Genomic DNA, 21,201 nt, shown 5'->3' with positions numbered 1-21,201 from the left:
TTGACATGATTGTGTATGTTGAAAATCCCAAGGAATACAAAAATTCTCTTAGAACTGATGTGTGTATTCAGCAAGGTCACCGCATACAAGAAAAACATACAAGAATCTATTGTATTTCTAAATACTACCAATAAACAGGCAGACACTAAATTAAAAACATAATACTGTCTGGGTGCAGTGGCTCATGCCTATAACCCCAGCACTTTGAAAGGCCAAGGCAAGAGGATCAGTTGACCTCAGGAATTCGAGAACAGCCTGGGCAACATAGTGAGACCTCGTGTCTACAAAAATTTAAAAAGTAGCTGAGTGTGGTGGTAAACACCTGTAGTCCCAGGTACTTGGGAAGCTGAGGTAGGAGAATTGCATGAGCCTGGGAGGTTGAGGCTGCAGTGAGCCATGATTGTGCTGCTGCATTCCAGCCTGAGTGACATATCAAGACCCTATCTCAAACAAAACAAACAGAATACTATGTGCAATTGCTTAAAAAAAAAATACTTAGGTGTAAATCTATCAAAACATGCACAGGGCTTGAATGCTGAAAACTACAAAATGCTGATTTAAAAAAGGTTAAGAAAGATCTTGGCCGGGTGCAGTGGCTCACGCCTGTAATTCCAGCACTTTGGGAGGCAGAGGCAGGCAGATCACCTGAGATCAGGAGTTCAAGACCAGCCTGGCCAACATGGTGAAACCCTGTCACTATTAAGAATACAAAAATTAGCCAGGCGTGGTGGTGTGCACCTGTAATCCCAGCTATTCGGGAGCTGAGCAAGGAGAATGGCTTGAACCCAGGAGGAGGCAGAGATTGAAGTGAGCCAAAATCACACCACTGTACTCCAACCTGGGTGGCAGAGCAAGACTCTGTCTCAAAATAAGTACATAAATAAAAATGAAAATTAAAAAAGCTCAAAGATCTAAATAAATGGAGACACACTCCATGTTCACAGATTGAAAGACTTAAGACAGTAAAGGTATCAATTCTTTTTGTACTTAATGCTTTGATATCCTGGGGCCTTGCTAACCCTGGAGGAACTGCCCCCACTAGCATTAACCAATTCCTAAAGATAGTGAAGGATTCACCTGATAGCATACCTTTCATACGCAAACCAATCAACCAGAGACCATAACCCAACTGCCTCCTTAACAGAGCTTTCTCACTCAGTCACTATTCCCTTGTCCTAATTCTCCCAGGGCCAGCTACAAGACACTAGGAATATGCGCTAAACCCCAGAGCCCACTGAAATTACTCAAACTAGCCAATCCTAAACTTGCCTATGTTGCCTCACCATTCCTTTCCCCAGTAACCACAATAAAGGCTCTTGCCCATGTTTTCCCCATCACTCTCTGCCTTCTGACCAACTCTGGTACTTATATATGTAGTTCATGGCATGAAATGTCTCCTTCTCTTGAGATCTGTGAGTATAACAATAAGCTATCTTTGCAATGGCAATCATCTCCTGATCTGTTGGTTTTGCCATACCTCAATAAGAAAAAAACCTACACTTTAAAACAATGTTGTCTGCTTTCAATATAAAGATATAAATAGAATAAAATTAAAGAAATGGAGAAAGATATACTACCTACACACTAATCAAAGAAGTTGGAGTAGCTACATTTAATTACAGATGAAGCAGATTTCAGAACAAAGCAAATTATCAGAGATAAAGAGGGGCATTACATATGAAACATGGGTGAATTCTCCAAGAAGACATAATAATCTTAAATGTCTATGGTGCAAAAAACAAGACTACAAAATATGTAAAGCCCTCTGATAGAGCTGAAAGGACAAGTCCATTATTATAGTCGGAGACTTACTTCTCTATATCAGTAATTAACAGATCAACAGACAGAAAATCAGTAAAGATATGGGTTAGTTGTTGTTGTTGTTGCTGCTGTTGTTTTGAGACACAGTTTCACTCTTGGTTGCCCCAGCTGGAGTGCAATGGCGTGATCTGGGCTCATTGCTATTTCCACCTTCTGCGTTCAAGCAATTCTCCTGCCTCACCCTCCCAAGTAGCTGGGACTAAGGGCGCCTACCACCAAACCCAGCTAATTTTTGTATTTTTAGTAGAGACGGGGTTTTGCCATGTTGACCAGGCCAGTCTTGAACTCCTGACCTCAGGTGATCCGCCCATCTCAGCCTCCCAAAGTGCTGGGATTACAGGGGGAGCCACTGCACCTGGCCAAATATACTTGAATATCACCAGCAATCAACTGAATCTAAATAACATTTATAAAATAGTTAATCCATTATCAACAAATAAACATTTTTCTCACGCTCACATGGCGCATTTACCAAGATAGACTATATTCTGGGTCATAAAACATGTTTTGAAAAATTTAAAAGAATAGAAATCACGGCCGGGCGCGGTGGCTCAAGCCTGTAATCCCAGCACTTTGGGAGGCCGAGACGGGTGGATCACGAGGTCAGGAGATCGAGACCATCCTGGTCTACACGGTGAAACCCCGTCTCTACTAAAAAATACAAAAAACCAGCCGGGCGAGATGGCGGGCGCCTGTAGTCCCAGCTACTCGGGAGGCTGAGGCAGGAGAATGGCGTAAACCCGGGAGGCGGAGCTTGCAGTGAGCCGAGATCGCGCCACTGCACTCCAGCCTGGGCGACAGAGCCAGACTCCGTCTCAAAAAAAAAAAAAAAAAAAAAAGAATAGAAATCACATATAGTCTCAGAACACAAAGGAATTAAATTGGAATTAAATAACAGAAAGATAGTTGGACAATCCCCAAATATTTGGAGATTAAACAAAATATTTATAAATAACAAATAGGTCAAAGAAGAAGTCTCAAATGAAATTTTAAAATATTTTGAACTAAATGAAAAGGAAAATACAACTTATCAAAATTTGTGTGGTACAGCAAAAACAGTTCTTAGAGAAAAATTTTAACATTGAATACATGTATTGGAAAAGAAGACAGATCTAAAATCAGTAATATAAGCTTCCACCTTAGGACACTAGAGAAAGAAAATAAACATAAACCTAAAGCAAGCAGAAAAAAAAGAAAAGTTTGAAACCAATGACATCAAAAACAAAAAATCATTAGAGAAAATTAATAAAACCCAAAGTTAGTTCTTTGAAAATATCAGTAAAATCCATATTTTTTAGCCAGGCTAACCAAGAAAAACAGAAAGAATATTTAAAATTGCCAGTATGAGAAATGGAAGGTGTCATCATTACTGATTCCATGGACCTAAGAGAATAATAAAGAAATAATGTTAAAGACTCTGCCCACACATTTTTCTTTTTTTTGAGATGGAATTTCATTCTTGTTGCCCAGCCTCCCTGCAACCTCTGCCTCCCAGGTTCAAGTGATTCTCCTGCCTCAGCCTCCTGAGTAGCTGGGATTACAGGCATGAACCACAACGCCCGGCTAATTTTGTATTTTTAGTACAGATGGGGGTTCTCCATGTTGGTCAGGCTGGTCTCGAACTCCTGACCTCAGGTGACCCGCCCGCCTTAGCTTCCCAAAGTGCTGGGATTACAGGTGTGAGCCACTGCACCCGACCTTCTGCCCACAAAATGTATAACTTAGCTTGAAATGCAACAATTCCTTAAAAGGCACAAACTACCAAAACTCACTCAAGGAAAAATGGATAATCTGAATAGGCCTATATCTATTAAAGAAGCTGAGTCAATAATTAATAATCTTCCAAAATAGAAAGCATCACACTTTCACTGGTGAATTCTACCAAACACTTAAGGTAAAAATATCATTTTTATACAATCTATTCCAGAAAATTGGTGAAGAGAAAATACTTTCCAATTCGTTTTATTAGGCTAGCATTACCCTAACTCCAAAACCAGATGAAGACATTACAAGAAAGGAAAATTACAGAACAATGTCTCACATGAAAATAATGCAAAAATTGGCTGGGCACAGTGGCTCACGCCTGTAATTCCAGCACTTTGGGAAGACGAGGCGGGTGGATCATGAGAGCAGGAGATTGAGACCATCCTGGCTAACATGGTGAAACCCCGTCTCTACTAAAAAAAATACAAAAAAAATTAGCCGGGCATGGTGGCGGGTGCCTGTACTCCCCGCTACTCGGGAGGTTGAGGCAGAAGAATGGCGTGAACCCAGGAGGCAGGGCTTGCAGTGAGCAGAGATGCGGCCACAGCACTCCAGCCTGGGCGACAGAGAAAGACTCCATCTCAAAAAAAAAAAAAAAAAAAAAGAAAGGAAATAATGCAAAAATCCTCAACAAAATATTAGCAAATAGAATCCACCAATGTATAAAAAGAATTATACAACATAATCAAATGGAATTTTTTCAAGGTATGCAAAGCTGGTTCAACATTCGGGATCCAATTAATGTAATCCATCACATTAACAAGCTTTTCATATAATCTATTGATATATAAAAAGAAAAATATATCAATAGATACAGAAAAAATCCATTGCACATTCATGATAAAAACTCCCAGCAAATTAGGAAGAGAAGGGAACTTCCTGAACTTGATAAGGAACAGCTATATAAAACCTACAATTAACATCATACATCATGGTGAGAAACTGAAAATTTTCCCCTAAGAAGATTAGGATATCCCTTCTCACACAGGAAAAAATGGTGATAAGTTTTTAGATATAGCATCAAAAACGCAATGTAAAAAAGAAAAAAATCGATAAATTAGACTTTATTTAAATTAAAAATTTCTCATCTATGAAAAACCCTGCTAATAAAAATGAAGAGACAAGTCATAGACTAGGAGAAAGTACGTACATGTATCTGATAAAGAACTAAACTGTACCCAGGACCCTTAAAACTCAATAAGAAAACAAACAGCCAAATTTTTAAAAGGGCAAAACATCCACATAGATATCTCACCAGAAAAGATATAAAGATGCTCAATATCACATTAGGGGGTTGTAAATTAAAACAATAATGAGCTACCACTACATACATATTTGAGTGGCTACAATCCAAAAAAACTAACAATACCAAATGCTGGCAAGAATGAGAAACAAGAATGCTCACTCATTGCTAATGTAATGCAAAATAGTACAACCACTTTGGAAGACAGTCGGTAGCTTTGTAAAAGGCTAGGGATAGTCTTACTGTATGATCCAGCAATTGTGCTCCCAGATATTTACTCAAATGAGTTGAAAACTTATGTCCACACAAAAACCTGCACATGAATGTTTGTAACAGTTTTATTCGAAATTACAAAAAATTTGAAGCAGCCAAGATGTCCTTCAATAAGTGAATATATAAGCAAACTATAGTACACCCATCCAATGGAATATTATTCAGTGACAAAAATAAATGAGCTGTCAAGCCATGAAAAAACATAGAGGAGGCTTAAGTGCATATTGTTTAGTAAAAGGAGCCAGTCTGAGAAGGCTACACATATTATATGACTCCAACTATATGACAATTTGGAAAAGACGAAACTATAAAGACAATAAAAATAAAAATATCAGTGACTATCAAGGGTACAAGAGAAAGGAGAAATGATGAATAGGTGGTCCACAGGGGATATTTAGGACAGTGAAACTATTAATTTTTTGCTGTATAAAACTGTAATGGTAGAAACATGCCATTATGCATTTGTTAAAATACAAAGAACTATACAACACAAAGCATGGAACTTAATGTAAGCTATGGATTTTAATCAATAATAATGTATCAACATTGGTTCACCAAGTGTAACAAATATACCACATTAATGCAAAATATTAATAATAGGGGCCACTGTGCACAGAAAGTAGAGAGATGAAGGGATTTTATGGATCTCTTGGTACTATGTGCTTAATTTTTCTGTAAATCTAAAACTGTACTAGAAAATTCTATTAACCAATTTTCTAAACCACAGCACTATTTCAGAAGAAAAATCATTTTTCTCTATCAATTGAGATACGGTCTTACATTCAAAGGTAAATATTATTGGACTTTTTCCCCCCTTGAGTATGATAAATAGAAGGTTAAATGCAACTTGTATAATACATTCAAAGTTTAAATGAAATAAAAATATTTCTTAAATCAAATATGGACCGTATTTAATTTTTTTTTTTTTTTTTTTTTTTTTTTTTTTTTTTTTTTTTTTTTTTTTTTTTTTTTTTTTGAGGCGGAGTCTCGCTCTGTCGCCCGGACTGGAGTGGAGTGCAGTGGCCAGATCTCAGCTCACTGCAAGCTCCGCCTCCCGGGTTCACGCCATTCTCCTGCCTCAGCCTCCCGAGTAGCTGGGACTACAGGCGCCCGCCACCTCGCCCGGCTAGTTTTTGTATTTTTAGTAGAGACGGGGTTTCACCGTGTTAGCCAGGATGGTCTCGATCTCCTGACCTCGTGATCCGCCCATCTCGGCCTCCCAAAGTGCTGGGATTACAGGCTTGAGCCACCGCGCCCGGCCCGTATTTAATTTTTTTTCCTTTCTGTTTCTACTATAAAAATCTCAGTGTCAAAAGGACCTCAGAGGTAACTAGTCCTAGTTTTCATCTGGATTTCTTTCACATTTTCAATAAATCTGATTATTCAGCTTTGTTCCCTATTTTTTAACTTTCTTTTTTTTTTTTTTTTTTTTTTTTTTTGAGGCGGAGTCTCGCTCTGTCGCCCGGACTGGAGTGCAGTGGCCAGATCTCAGCTCACTGCAAGCTCCGCCTCCCGAGTTTACGCCATTCTCCTGCCTCAGCCTCCCGAGTAGCTGGGACTACAGGCGCCCGCCACTTCGCCCGGCTAGTTTTTTTTTGTATTTTTAGTAGAGACGGGGTTTCACCGTGTTAGCCAGGATGGTCTCGATCTCCTGACCTCGTGATCCGCCCGTCTCGGCCTCCCAAAGTGCTGGGATTACAGGCTTGAGCCACCGCGCCCGGCCTATTTTTTAACTTTCTTATCCTAATTCTAGTTTCCCCTACTCCCTTGACTGGCTATACTACTAAAATAAAGTATATCTTTATTTTCTATTGTAGTTATTGAATATGATTTTATTATCCCTTTTGGTTTTTAAAAGCACACCCATACACACATGAAATATTCTGAAAGATTCACAAATTGAGATTTATTTTTTGTGGGGGATTTTGCATTTGTACATTTTTGTAGGTCAATGGCCTTAATGGTGTGGAAGAAATAGATCTCATATAAAGTCTCAATGTAATTTCCAGTCTAAGATTGGATTTTTCTGAACAATTTTTGATAGCTTCTACAAGTAAACCTATTGTATAGACATTCGTGCTTAATAAAAACAATGTTTCTTTAGTGATAACTAATACTAAATAATTTATTCTTCCCCTTCATTGTTCTCTTCGAAAATTAACTGTTCTTCATTATAAACAACCTTCAGTAAAACGTAACTCTAGTCTACATGACCATAAACATACTTAAAGAACTATGGAATGAATATAGGCCACTTATTGAAAGTTAAGATTCAAAGAGACTAGTAAATGAGATTTTTAAAAAGGGACAAGTTGAAAGGTCTTTGGGATCTATAGTCTCCTAAGGAAATGTAGTCAATTATAAATAAGATAATTATTTGCTGGAAATTATTTATTCTCTTTAAACTTGTTATTTCCAAATACTTATACTTACTGATTTACTGAACTTGAAAATATTCCATTTGTTTTTGGGTCAAAATTAGTGAAAGTAGAAACATTTCCATTTAATTTTAAAAATTTGCCAAAGCTTCAAAAAATGTATCGGGTTTTAGTTACTCTAAAATGATGACCATCACCTAAATGCAGTAATACAATTTTGTAAGAAAAAGATACAACATTTCAGAATAGGAAAAGTAAAAGTAGATAACTATAAACTATTCAGAAGTGGAATTGAGCAAACTTCTTACAACTAGACTTAGTAAAGGTTCTTCCTCATTGCGAAATTTATTTGGAAAGTTACAACTTTGTATTGATTTTAATTATAACATTTCATCTTAAAAATTAAAATACTAGAAGCTAAAGTTATAATGTAGGGTTTCTCAACCATGGCAGTACATGTACTGACATTTGGGGTTGAAAATTCTTTGTTGCAGGGACTGTCCTGTGTACTGAAAGATTTTTTGCAGTATCCCCGGTGGATGCCCTCATAGTCATGAAAAACAAGAATGTCTCCAGACATCCAAATGTCCCCAGGGGAAGTAAAAGAGCACCAAATTAAGAGCCACTGTTGTTAATGTATAAATCCATTTTAGGTTGTCATAGAGCTAGTATACCTTTTTCTCATAAGTAATCTAATTGAAAGAAAGGGAGATAGAAAGTAATGGAACTCACACATATGAAACAGAGTTTAAGAGCAAAAGGAAAGGTGCACTAGAGAAAGAGACAAACTGAAAATTCTTGACAGATATCCAAGAAAAATGTAAATTTTTCAGTTAAGTCTAAGAACACGTGATAGAGTAATAGTGCTATTTCTGAGTAAAAGTTGTACTTTTCATGGTCCATCAGAAAGAAAACATTGTAACTGCCAAAAAAGAATGTATTAAAAATGCCATGTTAAAGTCATTCAAAAAAACTAAAATAAATGAAATCTTACTTTTTTCTGTAGTGCTCCCTGGCAATCTTTGGTCCTGATCTTTAGGAAGTACATTTGTTTTACTACTTGACTCAACCACAGATGGTTTTACTGATAAAGATAAAGGTTCCACAGCATTGTAAGAATCATACAAATCCCAGGCAGTGGACATTATGCCTAGATAAAGAGACAGAAAGGTAAAAATTATTTTAAACCAAATTCCAACATTTTAGCTTTGTAGATAACTAGTCACAGAAAAATCTAAGATAAGAATATCTGCTGTTGCCTGATGCAGTTGCCTGTGCCAGCTACTTTGTCCACCTGAGGCAGGAGGATCACTTGAGGTCAGGAGTTAGAGGCAGTAGTGTGCTATGATGACACCTGAGAATAGCCGCTGCACTCTAGCCTAGACAACATAGTAAGATCCTCTCTTTAAAGAAATTAAAAATTAAATAAGAATATACTGTTTATTTTTTAAAATACTATTGTTTTACAATATAACAGGAAGTGGATAGAAATGACAAAGAAATACATCACGAGGATACCTCAAGACAGCCTTAGTCATCACACTAGTAGTATTTACAAACACTTTAGTGCTTTAAGGATAACTCCAAATTATCTTCATAATATCTTCTGACCATCACACCTCCCTCCCCTCTACCCCACACTTGTACACATAATCTCATTGGTCTGTCATTGTAGGGCTGCCTTGGTGATATGCATCTGGGCAAATATGTTATAACAAGACTTTTATGTTCCTTTACTTATGTTTAATACATAATATATTGTCAACTGTTTTATTTGAAATTATAAAAAATTTGAAGCAGTCAAGATGTCCTTCAATAAGTGAATATATAATAAGCAAACTGTGGCACATCCATCCAATGGAATATTATTCAGTGACAAAAATAAATGAGCTGTCAAGCCATGTAAAAACATAGAGGAGGCTTAAGTGCATATTGTTTAGCAAAAGGAGCCAGTCTGAGAAGGCTACACATATTGTATTTTATGTTAAAAATAAAATCTCAAAATTCATGCCCTAATGTTATGTAAAAGATGGGTAATAATGAATGATTGCGACTTCCCAATTTTATAATTATATACTATTAAAGAAAGCTTATTTTAACTGGTATCAGAAAAAAAGCATTCCAAACTGTGCCTTTTTTAAAAGCATTTCTCAGTGTAATACATTACTAGTTTAAATAGTTGTTAAAAGGCAAAGAAATGCAGGTGTCAACAGATGGAGATTGCTAGCAAGAGGTAACGCAGAGGTGATATGGGCAGTTCAGTTACAGCATCTGCTATAAAAGAAAAAAACATTTAAAAGAGCAAGGTAGGCCAGGCGCGGTGGCTCACGCCTGTAATCCCAGCACTTTGGGAGGCCGAGGCAGGCAGATCACAAGGTCAAGAGATCGAGACCATCCTGGCCAACATGGTGAAACCCTGTTTCTACTAAAAATAGCTGTGCATGGTGGCGGGCACCTGTAGTCCCAGCTACTCCGGAGGCTGAGGCAGGAGAATCGCTTGAACCCAGGAGGCAGTGGTTGCAGTGAGCTGAGATTGTGCCACTGCACTCCAGCCTGGGCAACAAAGCGAGACTCTGTCTCAAAAAAGAGAAAGGAAATGATCAACCCAAAAGTTAGGAGAGTGGATACTTCTGTTAAAGGTGGCTAGAAGAAAGAGGGTTGTGATAGGACAGTGTACAGGGGGCTTCTAATCAACAGGGGATGTTCTATTTCTTAAACTGGCTGGTGAGTACATGGTGTTTTTTCTTTACACTACACATGTATGCGTTATACGCTCTTCTGTTTGCAGTATATATTTCATAATAAAGTTTTTAAATAATAAAAGACAGTTTACACTAAAGAATTTAGATGCAGATTAATTAAATATTAAGATTTTATGGATGCTGGGCGTGGTGGCTCACACTTGCAATCCCAAGCCTGGCCAAAATAGTGAAACCCCGTCTTTACTTTGGGAGACCAAGGCGGGCAGATCACTTGAGGTCAGGAGTTTGAGACCAGCCTGGCCAACATGGTGAAACCCCATCTCTAATAAAAATACAAAAATTAGCTCGGTGTCATGGCATGTGCCTGTAATCCCAGCTACTTAGGAGGCTGAGGCACGAGAATCGCTTGAACCTGGGAGGCAAAGGTTGCAGTGAGCCAAGATTGTGTCATTGCCCTTCAGCCTGGGTGTCAGAGCAAGACTCCATCTCGAAACAACAACAACAAAAAGATTTTACAGATCAATAAAAGTGTACCTTTTCCTTGCCTGATTTTGGATGAAACTGGAAGAGATGCAAAAATCAGAGAAATGGAGATCAAAATATTACCTTTATCACTGATAAGTCTAATTGAAAAGTGTAGCCGCCTTAAGTCTGCAACTAAATGGACTTCCTAATTCTTCCTTCCAGAATATAGGGGAGAATTACTAACCAATAATTGTCACAGCTAGAAAAACACAGACTTCCTCCTTAGGGGTAAGAACAGCCCAGATTGCATGCTTTCTGCAAGTGAACAGACTTAACAAAAAGTGACTCAGCAAAAAATGACTGAGCTTCATTCCTTCTCCTAAATTCTCTTATCAAATTAGTCACTTCTCTTTTCCTGAGAATGAGGAAATAATGTATAGACAGAGGCCAAAAGTGTTAATGTAGCAGAAGTTCCTTCTGTAAAGGTTCACAAAAAGGGAGGAGTAAGTTTTCCCTGACAGTATACATATAGTCACTAATGATAAAGATGGCATTTCACATAATTGAGTTTCAACTTAACTATGAAGGCCTATTGAAAAGGAAAACAGGAACTGGATTAAGAATGGTAAAGGCGGCAGGATGTAGTGGCTCATGCCTCATCCCAGCACTTTGGGAGGCTGAGGCCAGTGGATCACTTGAGGTAGGAGTTTGAGACCAGCCTGGCCAAAATAGTGAAACCCCGTCTCTACTACAAATACAAAAATTAGCTGGGTGTGATGGCAGGCGCTTGTAATCCCAGCTACTTGGGAGGGTGAGGCAGGAGAATCACTTGAACCCAGGAGGCGATGGTTGCAGTAAACTGAGATTGCGCCACGGCACTTCAGCCTGGGTGACAGAACGAGACTCAGTCTCAAAAAAAAAAAAAAAAAAAAAAAAGAAGAAGGGTAAATAAGAATGGTAAATGCAAGCTAGATACAGAAAAGAATTCAGACCGATAATATACCTAAGTATTCTGTCCTCAGGTTAAAGAGATTGTATAATATCAGCAAGCATCTAAGTTATGATAGTGATCAATATGTCAATCTCAAGTTTTAATGTAAATTGGTTGCCTTCTGTGTTTGGTGAACAGCTGAAATCCTAGGCTATCAAGTCATTATCCTTCTGGGAACTACTATCACCTCACTCCTATGTCAGATCTCCTGTTCAATGTATATTACTGTCTTCTTCTATTTTTGTTTCACAGTTGGTTTTGGTTGAGCACATCCTTGACTTCTTAAAAAAATATACAGGAGAGGTAAATTATTTTGATACTTTGCATATATGAAAATATCTTTATTCTACCATCATACTGGATGTTTGGTTGGATGTAGTATCTAGACTGGAAATTATTTACCTTCTAAATTTTGAGGGCAGTTGTATTAGCCCATTTTCATGTGGCTATGAAGACATACCCAAGACTGGGTAATTTATAAAGAATTTTAATTGGCTCACAGTTCCACATGGCAAGGGAGGCTTCAGGAAACTTTCAGTCATGGTGGAAGGCATGTCTCACATGGCAGCAGGTGAGAAAAATGAATGACGAGCAAAGGGGACAGCCCCTTATAAAACCATCAGATCTGCCGGGCGCGGTGGCTCAAGCCTGTAATCCCAGCACTTTGGGAGGCCGAGACGGGCGGATCACGAGGTCAGGAGATCGAGACCATCCTGGCTAACACGGTGAAACCCCGTCTCTACTAAAAAATACAAAAAACTAGCCGGGCGAGGTGGCGGGCGCCTGTAGTCCCAGCTACTTGGGAGGCTGAGGCAGGAGAATGGCGGGAACCCGGGAGGCGGAGCTTGCAGTGAGCTGAGATCCAGCCACTGCACTCCAGCCTGGGCCACAGAGCGAGACTCCATCTCAAAAAAAAAAAAAAAAATCCATCAGATCTCATGAGAACTCCCTCACTATCAAGAACAACATGAAGGTAACCACCCCCATGATTCAATTATCTCCACCTCTTCCCTCTCACAACATGTAGGAATTATGGGGATTAAAATTCAAGATGAGATTTGGGTGGGAACACATTCTTGTTTCCAACCCGTCTGATGTCTTGTTCTCTACACTGACCTATTTATTTTTTTCTCTGGTAGTTTGTGGACATTTTTTGTCCCCCACATTTTAAAATTGGTAATATGCTGGCACTTGTTGGTCCCTTTCAATCTTCCAACTTTTGACTTTCAAGTCTGAGAGGTTTTACTGAATTATCTCCTCCCTTCCATTTTCTATTTTAGGAACCATTATTTACTATTGAACTTCCTGGATTGGTCCTCTAATTTTATTGTTTCTCTTGGATTTTCCATCTCTTTGTTTTTCTTCTCTACTTCTTCGAATTTTTTGTTGTTGTTGTTATCTTCCAAACATTTTATTAAGCTATCAAGATCCTTTTATTCTTTGAATTTTTTTTTTAAAGAACATTGTGTTCTTGTTCCATGAATGCAACAGATTCTGACAGCGTTTGCTCAGTTTTGGGGGCATTTCTGTGGAGGGACACGTTGTCAGAATTACCTACTCTGTCATTTTTGCTGCATCATCCTATAACTATTTTTTTTTAGTTAATGCTCCTGAGGTAGCTAAGTAGACACTGATGTCACCTACAAATAATGACTATTTGTTTTTGAATCCTTATAAATATTAATTCTGTTGCTGTCTTACTGCAATAGTTGGAACTGCCAAAACAAAGTTGAAGAGTTACTGTGATAAGTGACACTATTTTCTGGTTCTTTTATTTAATGGATCACAGCAATTATTATCTCCAGTGGTTTTGCTGCAAGCAAAAATTTTGCTTTTTATTTTACATATTTTATCAAGAAGAACTATACCATTCCTGTACAGATAATTTCATCAGGAATGAATGCTGAACTGTATCAACTGTTCTTTTTGGTATCTACTATTCTTGTTTCACATTAAACCTATAAATATGACTCTGTAATGATGAATCATAGGTTTCCTGATATTTAATAATCTTTATACTTCTAGAATAAGTTGTTACTATAGGGATTCCTAATGCCTTGAGGGTTCAAATTTAGTACTACTATATTTTTAATTTTTCCACGTATCTATGAGATTAGTCTCTATTTTCTTTGTCATGTTTTGTTAACCTTGTTTTAAAAACTAGTAAATATCCTAATAATTTATATAACTTGGAGCAATTTAAATAACATGGTGTGATGGTTAACTTTATATGTCAACCTGACTGGGCACAGGATGCCTAGCTAGCTGGTTAAACGTTATATCTGGGTCTATCTCTGAGGGTGTATTCACAAGAAATTAGCATTTGAATTCGTGGACTGAGTAAAGCAGATGGTTCTCCCCAATGTGGTGGGCATCATCCAATACTTTGAGAGCTGAAGAGAACTAAAAGGTGGAGGAAGGTTGAATTCACTCTCTGCCTGACTACTTCAGTAGGGGCATCAATCCACTGCCCTCAGTGCTCCTGGTTCTCAGGAGTTCAGAGGTAGACTGGAATTGATACCATTGGCTCTTCAACTCTCAGGGCTTCAAACTACCATATCAGCTTTCCTGTGTCCCCAGTTTGCACATGGCAGATCATGGTACTTCTCAGCCTCCATAATTACGTAAGCCAATGCCCTGTAATAAATATCTTTATAAATAAATTCTAGATATAAATTATAAATCGGCCAGGCACAGTGGCTCATGTCTGTAATCCCAGCACTTTGGGTGGCCGAGGCGGGCAGATCATGAGGTCAGGAGATCGAGACCATCCTGGCCAACATGGTGAAACCCCATATCTACTAAAAATACAAAAATTAGCTGGGTGTGATGGTGCGCCTATAGTCCCAGATACTATAGGCTGAGGCAGGAGAATCGCCTTGGGAGGCTGAGGCAGGAGAATCGCTTGAACCCAGGAGGCGGAGGTTGCAGTGAGCCGAGATTGTACCACTGCACTCCAGCCTGGCGACAGAGCAAGACTCCGTCTCAAAAATAAATAAATAAATAAATAAATAAATAAATAAATAAATCCTAGATATGAATATATATATACATATTCTATTGGTTCTGTTTTTCTGAAGAACCCTAATACACATGAATATTATAAAGTATTCTCACATTTACAGAATAAACCTCTAAAGTAACTTGACCTTTATCTAGGCCATTTTAAAGGGGTATATTTTGGTAAAATTTTCCCATTTATTTGAGTTAATGTATAATTCTATTATTTCTTGGGACGTTTTGATAACTTTGAGTTCCATAAAGAATCATTCTTTTTTTTATTTTCAAATATTTTAGCATAAACTTATATACAGTAATCCATTTAAAACATTTAAACCCTTCACTTTTGAAAAAAATATGAATAGTTTTCCTAATATGAATTGGAAACATAAAGTTACATACAGTAATCCATTTAAAAATATTTAAACCCTTTACTACATATTAATACTTGGAAAAAATATGAATAGGTTTCTTAATATGAATTGGTTAAGGACTAGAAAAAGTTACTAAATATCATCTAGGAATTCACTTTTCTGGGTCCATCCAAGTTTGCACCAATTAAGAAACTGACAAGGAATAAAACAGAGATCAAAATTACCTTTATTACTGATAATGTTTACATTGGCTGATACAGTTTAGATGTGCAGCAATGAGCCTGATAACCACAGGCCTAACAATGTTGAGTCCTCCCCCTATAAAATGTATAGCATGGAGAAACCCATCGGAATTTGTACTCCCAGCAGGCTACCAGAAGAGGGAAAGCAGGGGAATAACCATACATCCCAATGTATGGTTATTTACCAATTAAGTAAGTCACACCTCCACTCCTAAGTAGGAATGAGTGAGAGAATAGAAAGAGATGGAGATAAAGATATCAATTCATGTTCTTCCACATAAAAGAAAACATTAGGAGTAGGGAATAAATGCTCTCACCAATAAGATGTATGCGTATTCTTTGATTAAAAGCAATGGTTAATTTTTTTGCTAGGGGTTTGTTCTGTTAATCTTTTGTAAAAACTAGCTTACAGTTTTGCTGCATAATAAAGGCAACTAAGAATAAAACCAGCCGTGACTGGGCACGGTGATTCATGCCTGTAATCCCAGCACTTTGGGAGGCCAAGATGGACAGATCACCTGAGGTCAGGTGTTTGAAACTAGCCTTCAACATGGTGAAACCCGTCTCTACTAAAAATACAAAAATTAGCTGGCCACGGTGGCGGGCACCTGTAATCCCAGCCACTCGGGAGGCTGAGGCAAGAGAACTGCTTGAAGCTGGGAGGCAGAGGTTGCAGTAAACCAAGATTGCGCCATTGCACTCCAGCCTTGGTGACAAGAGCGAAACTTTGTCTCAAAAAAAAAAAAAAAAAAGGAATATAACCGGCCGGGCACAGTGACTCATGCCTGCAATCCCAGCACTTTGGAAGGCCAACATGGTGAAACCCTGTCTCTACAAAAATACAAAAATTCACCGAGCATGATGGTGGGTGCCTGTAATCCCAGCTGCTTGGACGGCTGAGGGGGAGAATCGCTTGAACCCAGGAGGCAGAGGTTGCAGTGAGCCGAGATTGTGCCATTGCACTCCAGCCTGGGCGACAGGGTGAGACTCTGCCTCAAAAAAAAAAAAAAAAAATTGGAATATAACCTTGCTTGTAATTACTTCTTTGGCTACATCCTACAGATTTTGGCTATGCAATGTGCTCGGGGTTGTTAATTTGTACACATTGAGAAGTGGTAAGTATAGTAGTTAAGTGCACAAACTCTAGAACCAGAACAGTTAGCAAACTTCTTTTTGCTTGTTTCCTCATCTATAAAATGGGGACGCATAATAGTATGTACCTCATAGGGTTGCTGTAAAAATTAAACCAGTTAATATATGTGAAGGACATAGAATAATGTCTGACACATTTAAAATGTTAATAGTTATGGTTGATATTATTTGTGACATAGTAAATAATCAGTTTATATAAACTTTTAAAGAGTATAAAGTTCTATGACATAGCATGCATAAAAATCAAGATGAATAATTATATCATTCAAATCTATATATTTATTACTTAACATGTCAAATTCTGAAAGTTATAGATCACAGTGTCCAACTACTGTTGTGGTTTGGCCAAATTATTTTTGTTTTTGCTTTATATATTTCAATATTCATTTGTTGATTGACAGACTCAAAGAACATATATTAGAACATTATAGTTTATCAAGCAGAATGAAACAAATTACCTTTATCTTCCATTATGATTTTATCACACTGAACATCTTTATTTTTTGGTGCTCCATTGAAAGTCTGCATCATCCTTTCAACATATAGGTCATTGCCTAATCTATTTCTACAAAGGACTTCATAATTCTTGTTCCTCTGACTGTAAAAAATAAAGTGTATCCAACTCATTAATAAGAATCATCACCACACATATTATCGCTTTATATTATTCTTTTCCTTAAAATTACTTTCATTAATGTGGCTTGCACCAAAAAGTGAAGTGAGAGTTCAGAAAAAGCCTTGGGAAAAGACTGCACTAAATGACCTCCAGAGGACTCTTTTATACTCTATTTCCCAACATCCCTATTACTTTCGGTACCTATCAATAACATGCTAGTACTAACTCCATGTAGGTTTTAGTTCTGAATATTTTAAAATTTTCCATTACTTCTTTGATGACCCATGAGGAATTTAGAAATGTGCTTTTAAACTTCCAAATGTGTATGTAAATGTGTCTGTTTTAGTTGAGATTTATGTTACTAATATTTAACTTTATTGCATTGTCCCCAGAAAATTTCATTTGTATAATTCTATTGTGAAATTTTTGAGACCTTGCTTCATAGCCTTATGAATAGAAAATTTTTTATAAATGCTGCATGTGTGCTGAAAGAGAATGTGTTCTCTAATTGTTGAGTGCAGAAGTCTGTATCTGACCATTAAGTTTTTATTCAAATTTTCTATATCCGTACTAATTTGTTCTCTGGTTGACCTACCAACAATTAAGAGAAGTGTGTTTAAATCTCCTGCTTTGACAGGATATGTATCAAATATCCAATTTTTGCTCCACATGTTTTCAGGTTATTTTATTTATTTGTTTATTTATTTATTTATTTAGACGGAGTCTGGCTCTGTCACCCAGGTTGGAGTGCAGTGGCGCAAACTCAGCTCACTGCAACCTCCGCCTCTCAGGTTCAACTGATTCTCCTGACTTGGCCTCCTGAGAAGCTGGTACTACTGGCACAAGCCACCACACCCAGCTAATTTTTGTATTTTTAGTAGACACGAGGTTTTACCATGTTGACCAGGCTGGTCATGAACTCCTGACCTCAGGTGATCCACCTGCCTCGTCTTCCCAAAGTGCTGGGATTACAGGCATGAGCCACCGTGCCTGGCCCATGTTATTTTATTAGGAATATTCAAGTTCAGGATTACTATACCTTTCTATCATTATGAAGTACACTTTATCCCTAATAATGCTGTCAGTTTAATTGTTCCTCTGTAGGTGACATGTTTTTTTTTTTTTTTTTGAGACGGAGTCTCGCTCTGTCACCCAGGCTGGAGTGCTGTGGCCGGATCTCAGCTCACTGCAGGCTCCGCCTCCTGGGTTCACGCCATTCTCCTGTCTCAGCCTCCCGAGTAGCTGGGACTACAGGCACCGCCACGTCGCCCGGCTAGTTTTTTGTATTTTTTAGTAGAGACGGGGTTTCACCGTGTTAGCCAGGATGGTCTCGATCTCCTGACCTCGTGATCCGCCCGTCTCGGCCTCCCAAAGTGCTGGGATTACAGGCTTGAGCCACCGCGCCCGGCCGGTGACATGTTTTTTAAAAATATTTTTCTCTTTTTATTTTTTAATAAAATTACTTTTAAATTCCAATGCTCTTATTTATTTATTTATTTATTTATTTATATATAATAATAATAAGAGATGTGGTCTCACTGTGTTGCCCAGGATGAATTTGGACTCCTGGGCTTAAGCTATTCTCCGGCTTCAGTCTCCCAAGTAGCCAGGATTGCAGGTATGTGCCATTGTGCCTGGCTTCCTTCTACTTTTAAAATCTTCTCTTTTTATCTGGTATTCTGAAATGCCAGTACAATGCACTGAGAACATTTCTTTTTGGATATTTACTTTTATTTAATCCTATTTCTGTGGAATGGTGTCTTTCAACAGTTTGGGAAAGTCCTTCCCCACTCTCTGAATGGTATCTCTCCTCCATTCTTTATATTCTGCCCTTTTTGAACCTCTGATTACATATATGTTAGACCATTATTTTATTGTCACCTTATTTTTTTTTTTTTTTTTTTTTTTGAGAGAGAGTCTCACTCTGTCCCCCAGGCTGGAGTGTAGTGGCGTGATCTTGGCTCACTGCAACCTCTGCCTCCCGGGTTCAAGCGATTCTCTTGCCTCAGCCTCTGAGTAGCTGGGATTACAGGTGAGTGCCACCATGCTCGGCTAATTTTTGTATTGTTTGTAGAGACGGGGTTTTACCATGTTGGCCAGGTTGGCCTCGAACACCTGACCTCAGGGGATCCGCCTGCCTCAGCCTCCCAAAGTGCTGGGATTGCAGGCATGAGCCACCATGTGTGGCCTATTGTTAACATATTTCTAAACTTCGTTTTCACACTTTATATCCCATTTTATCTCCAAACTTGATTTTGTATAATTTATCCAGATCTTTTGTCTAATTCATTAAATCTCTATTCAATTATGTCTAATGTTTAACTCAGTTTACTGCATATTTTCAACAATTACATAAACTACTTTAAAGTTCTTTTTAGATATTTTTCCAAATACAGGTCATGATTTCTGACAGTTTATTTATTGATTTTGAGACAGAGTCCTGCTGTTGCCCAGGATGGAGTGCAGTGTTGTGATCTCCACTCACTGCAAACTTCGCCTCCTGGAAAAGCAATTCTCATGCCTCAGCCTCCTGAGTAGCCGGGATTACAGGCGCCCGCCACCATGCCCAGCTAATTTTTGTATTTTTAATAGGGACAGGGTTTCACCATGTTGGCCAGGCTGGTCTCAAACTCCTGACCTCAAGTGATCCACCTGCCTCAGCCTCCCAAAGTGCTGGGATTATAGGAGTGAGCTACTGCACCCGGCCTGTTTCTTAATGTTAATCACGTTTTAACTCTGTCACTTATTTGTTTAATCATTTCACACATATTTTATATTCTATATCTGATAATATAATTATCTATAGTCTTCAGGATCTATACCAAATTCAACCTGAGGGAATTCTTCTCCTTCTCCCCCCTCTCCTTCTTCTTCTCCCTCCTCTCCCTCTTCTTCTTCTTCTTCATCTTCTTCTTCCTTTTTTTTTTCAGACATGGTCACATGGTCTCTCTTGGTTGACCAGGCTGGAATGCAATGGCGTGAACACGGCTCACTGCAGCCACGACTTCCTGTGATCAGTCAAGTGATTCTCCTACCTCAGCCTCCTGAGCAGCTGGGACTATAAGTATGTACCACCATGCCCGGCTAATCAAAAAAGAAAAAAAAATTGTAGAGATGGGGCTCTCACCATATTGCAGGCTGGTCTCGAACTCCAGGGCTCAAGCCATCCTGCTGCCTTGGCCTCCCAGAGTGCTGGGATTACAGGCATGAGCCACCACACCCAGGTGATCTGAGGGAATCTTAAGAGCCAAAATGGTAGTATGCTTTCCTCCTGAGATTGGTGTTTGCTTCTGACAATAGGGAGTTGACTCTACTGGCCTAGGAGCAGTTGAGATAATTGAGCTCCTTTTGAGAGTCTTGGCTTAACACAAGAATCTCTCTTTCAGCCCTTTCAATGCAAGGGTTGGGAGAACCCAAGAGTCATCACTGGTCTCCAGATCCATGTGTTAATATTAACATTTCTTCCCAACATTTCTCCCTTTCTGATTTCAAAGCAATTATCTGTCACTTTCTTTTTTCCCTCTTTCCTACTTTTTTTTTTTTTTTTTGGTCTGAGGAACTTTCTCTTCCTTCTTATGAGCTTTTAAAGGTATGCTATTCATGATCTAATATGTACTATGTTTTATAGTTCAAACCATATTATAACATTTTATATTTTGAGAAGGAATAATACCCTAAAATTATTTTACTGATGGAGTTTTTAGTACTATAAATCCTATTCAAATAATACTTTAGGTAAAATAATCAGAATAACTATTAATAATCTACTTATAGTAACTATATTAATTTTAGACAGAGGAGAGTGGAACAAGAACAATTATCAGGGATAAAGAGGGACAGTACAAAATGAAAAAGGGGTCAATTCTTCATGAAAACGTAACAGTCCTTAAATGTGTATCTGCCTAACAACAGACTGTCAAAATACTTGAGACCAAAACAAACTCTATTTATATTCATTAATAAAGAGAAAAGGAAAACTTCTCTAATATAGTAAATTCATTTATTTACCCATATTTTCCCTTCCTAAGTTTTAAATATTAGGTTAGTGCAAAAGTAATTGTGGTTTTGGCTATTACTATAAAAATGTCAGTTCTTTCTTTTTAAATTGAAAATGATTTATATATGTATAAAAGTAAAAATAATTAAAACTTATATAGAGACTTGGAAGCCTATTTTCTTA

The 21,201-nt window shown here is 38.0% G+C and overlaps 1 protein-coding gene across 1 annotated transcript in view; it reads right to left on the bottom strand.

Moving 5' to 3' along the window:
• WDR78 (WD repeat domain 78) overlaps positions 1 to 21,201 on the bottom strand; it is a 109,263-nt gene that overhangs the window by 37,831 nt on the left and 50,231 nt on the right. The window contains 2 exon segments of the mRNA XM_010357084.2: positions 8,474 to 8,629; positions 16,864 to 17,003. Coding sequence (XP_010355386.1) covers positions 8,474 to 8,629; positions 16,864 to 17,003 — 296 coding nt within the window.

Source organism: Rhinopithecus roxellana, chromosome 12, assembly GCF_007565055.1.
Source record: "Rhinopithecus roxellana isolate Shanxi Qingling chromosome 12, ASM756505v1, whole genome shotgun sequence".
Classification (NCBI taxonomy): domain Eukaryota; kingdom Metazoa; phylum Chordata; class Mammalia; order Primates; family Cercopithecidae; genus Rhinopithecus; species Rhinopithecus roxellana.
The sequence above is the reverse complement of the archived record's forward strand: the minus strand, read 5'-3'. Positions and strand labels throughout refer to the sequence as shown.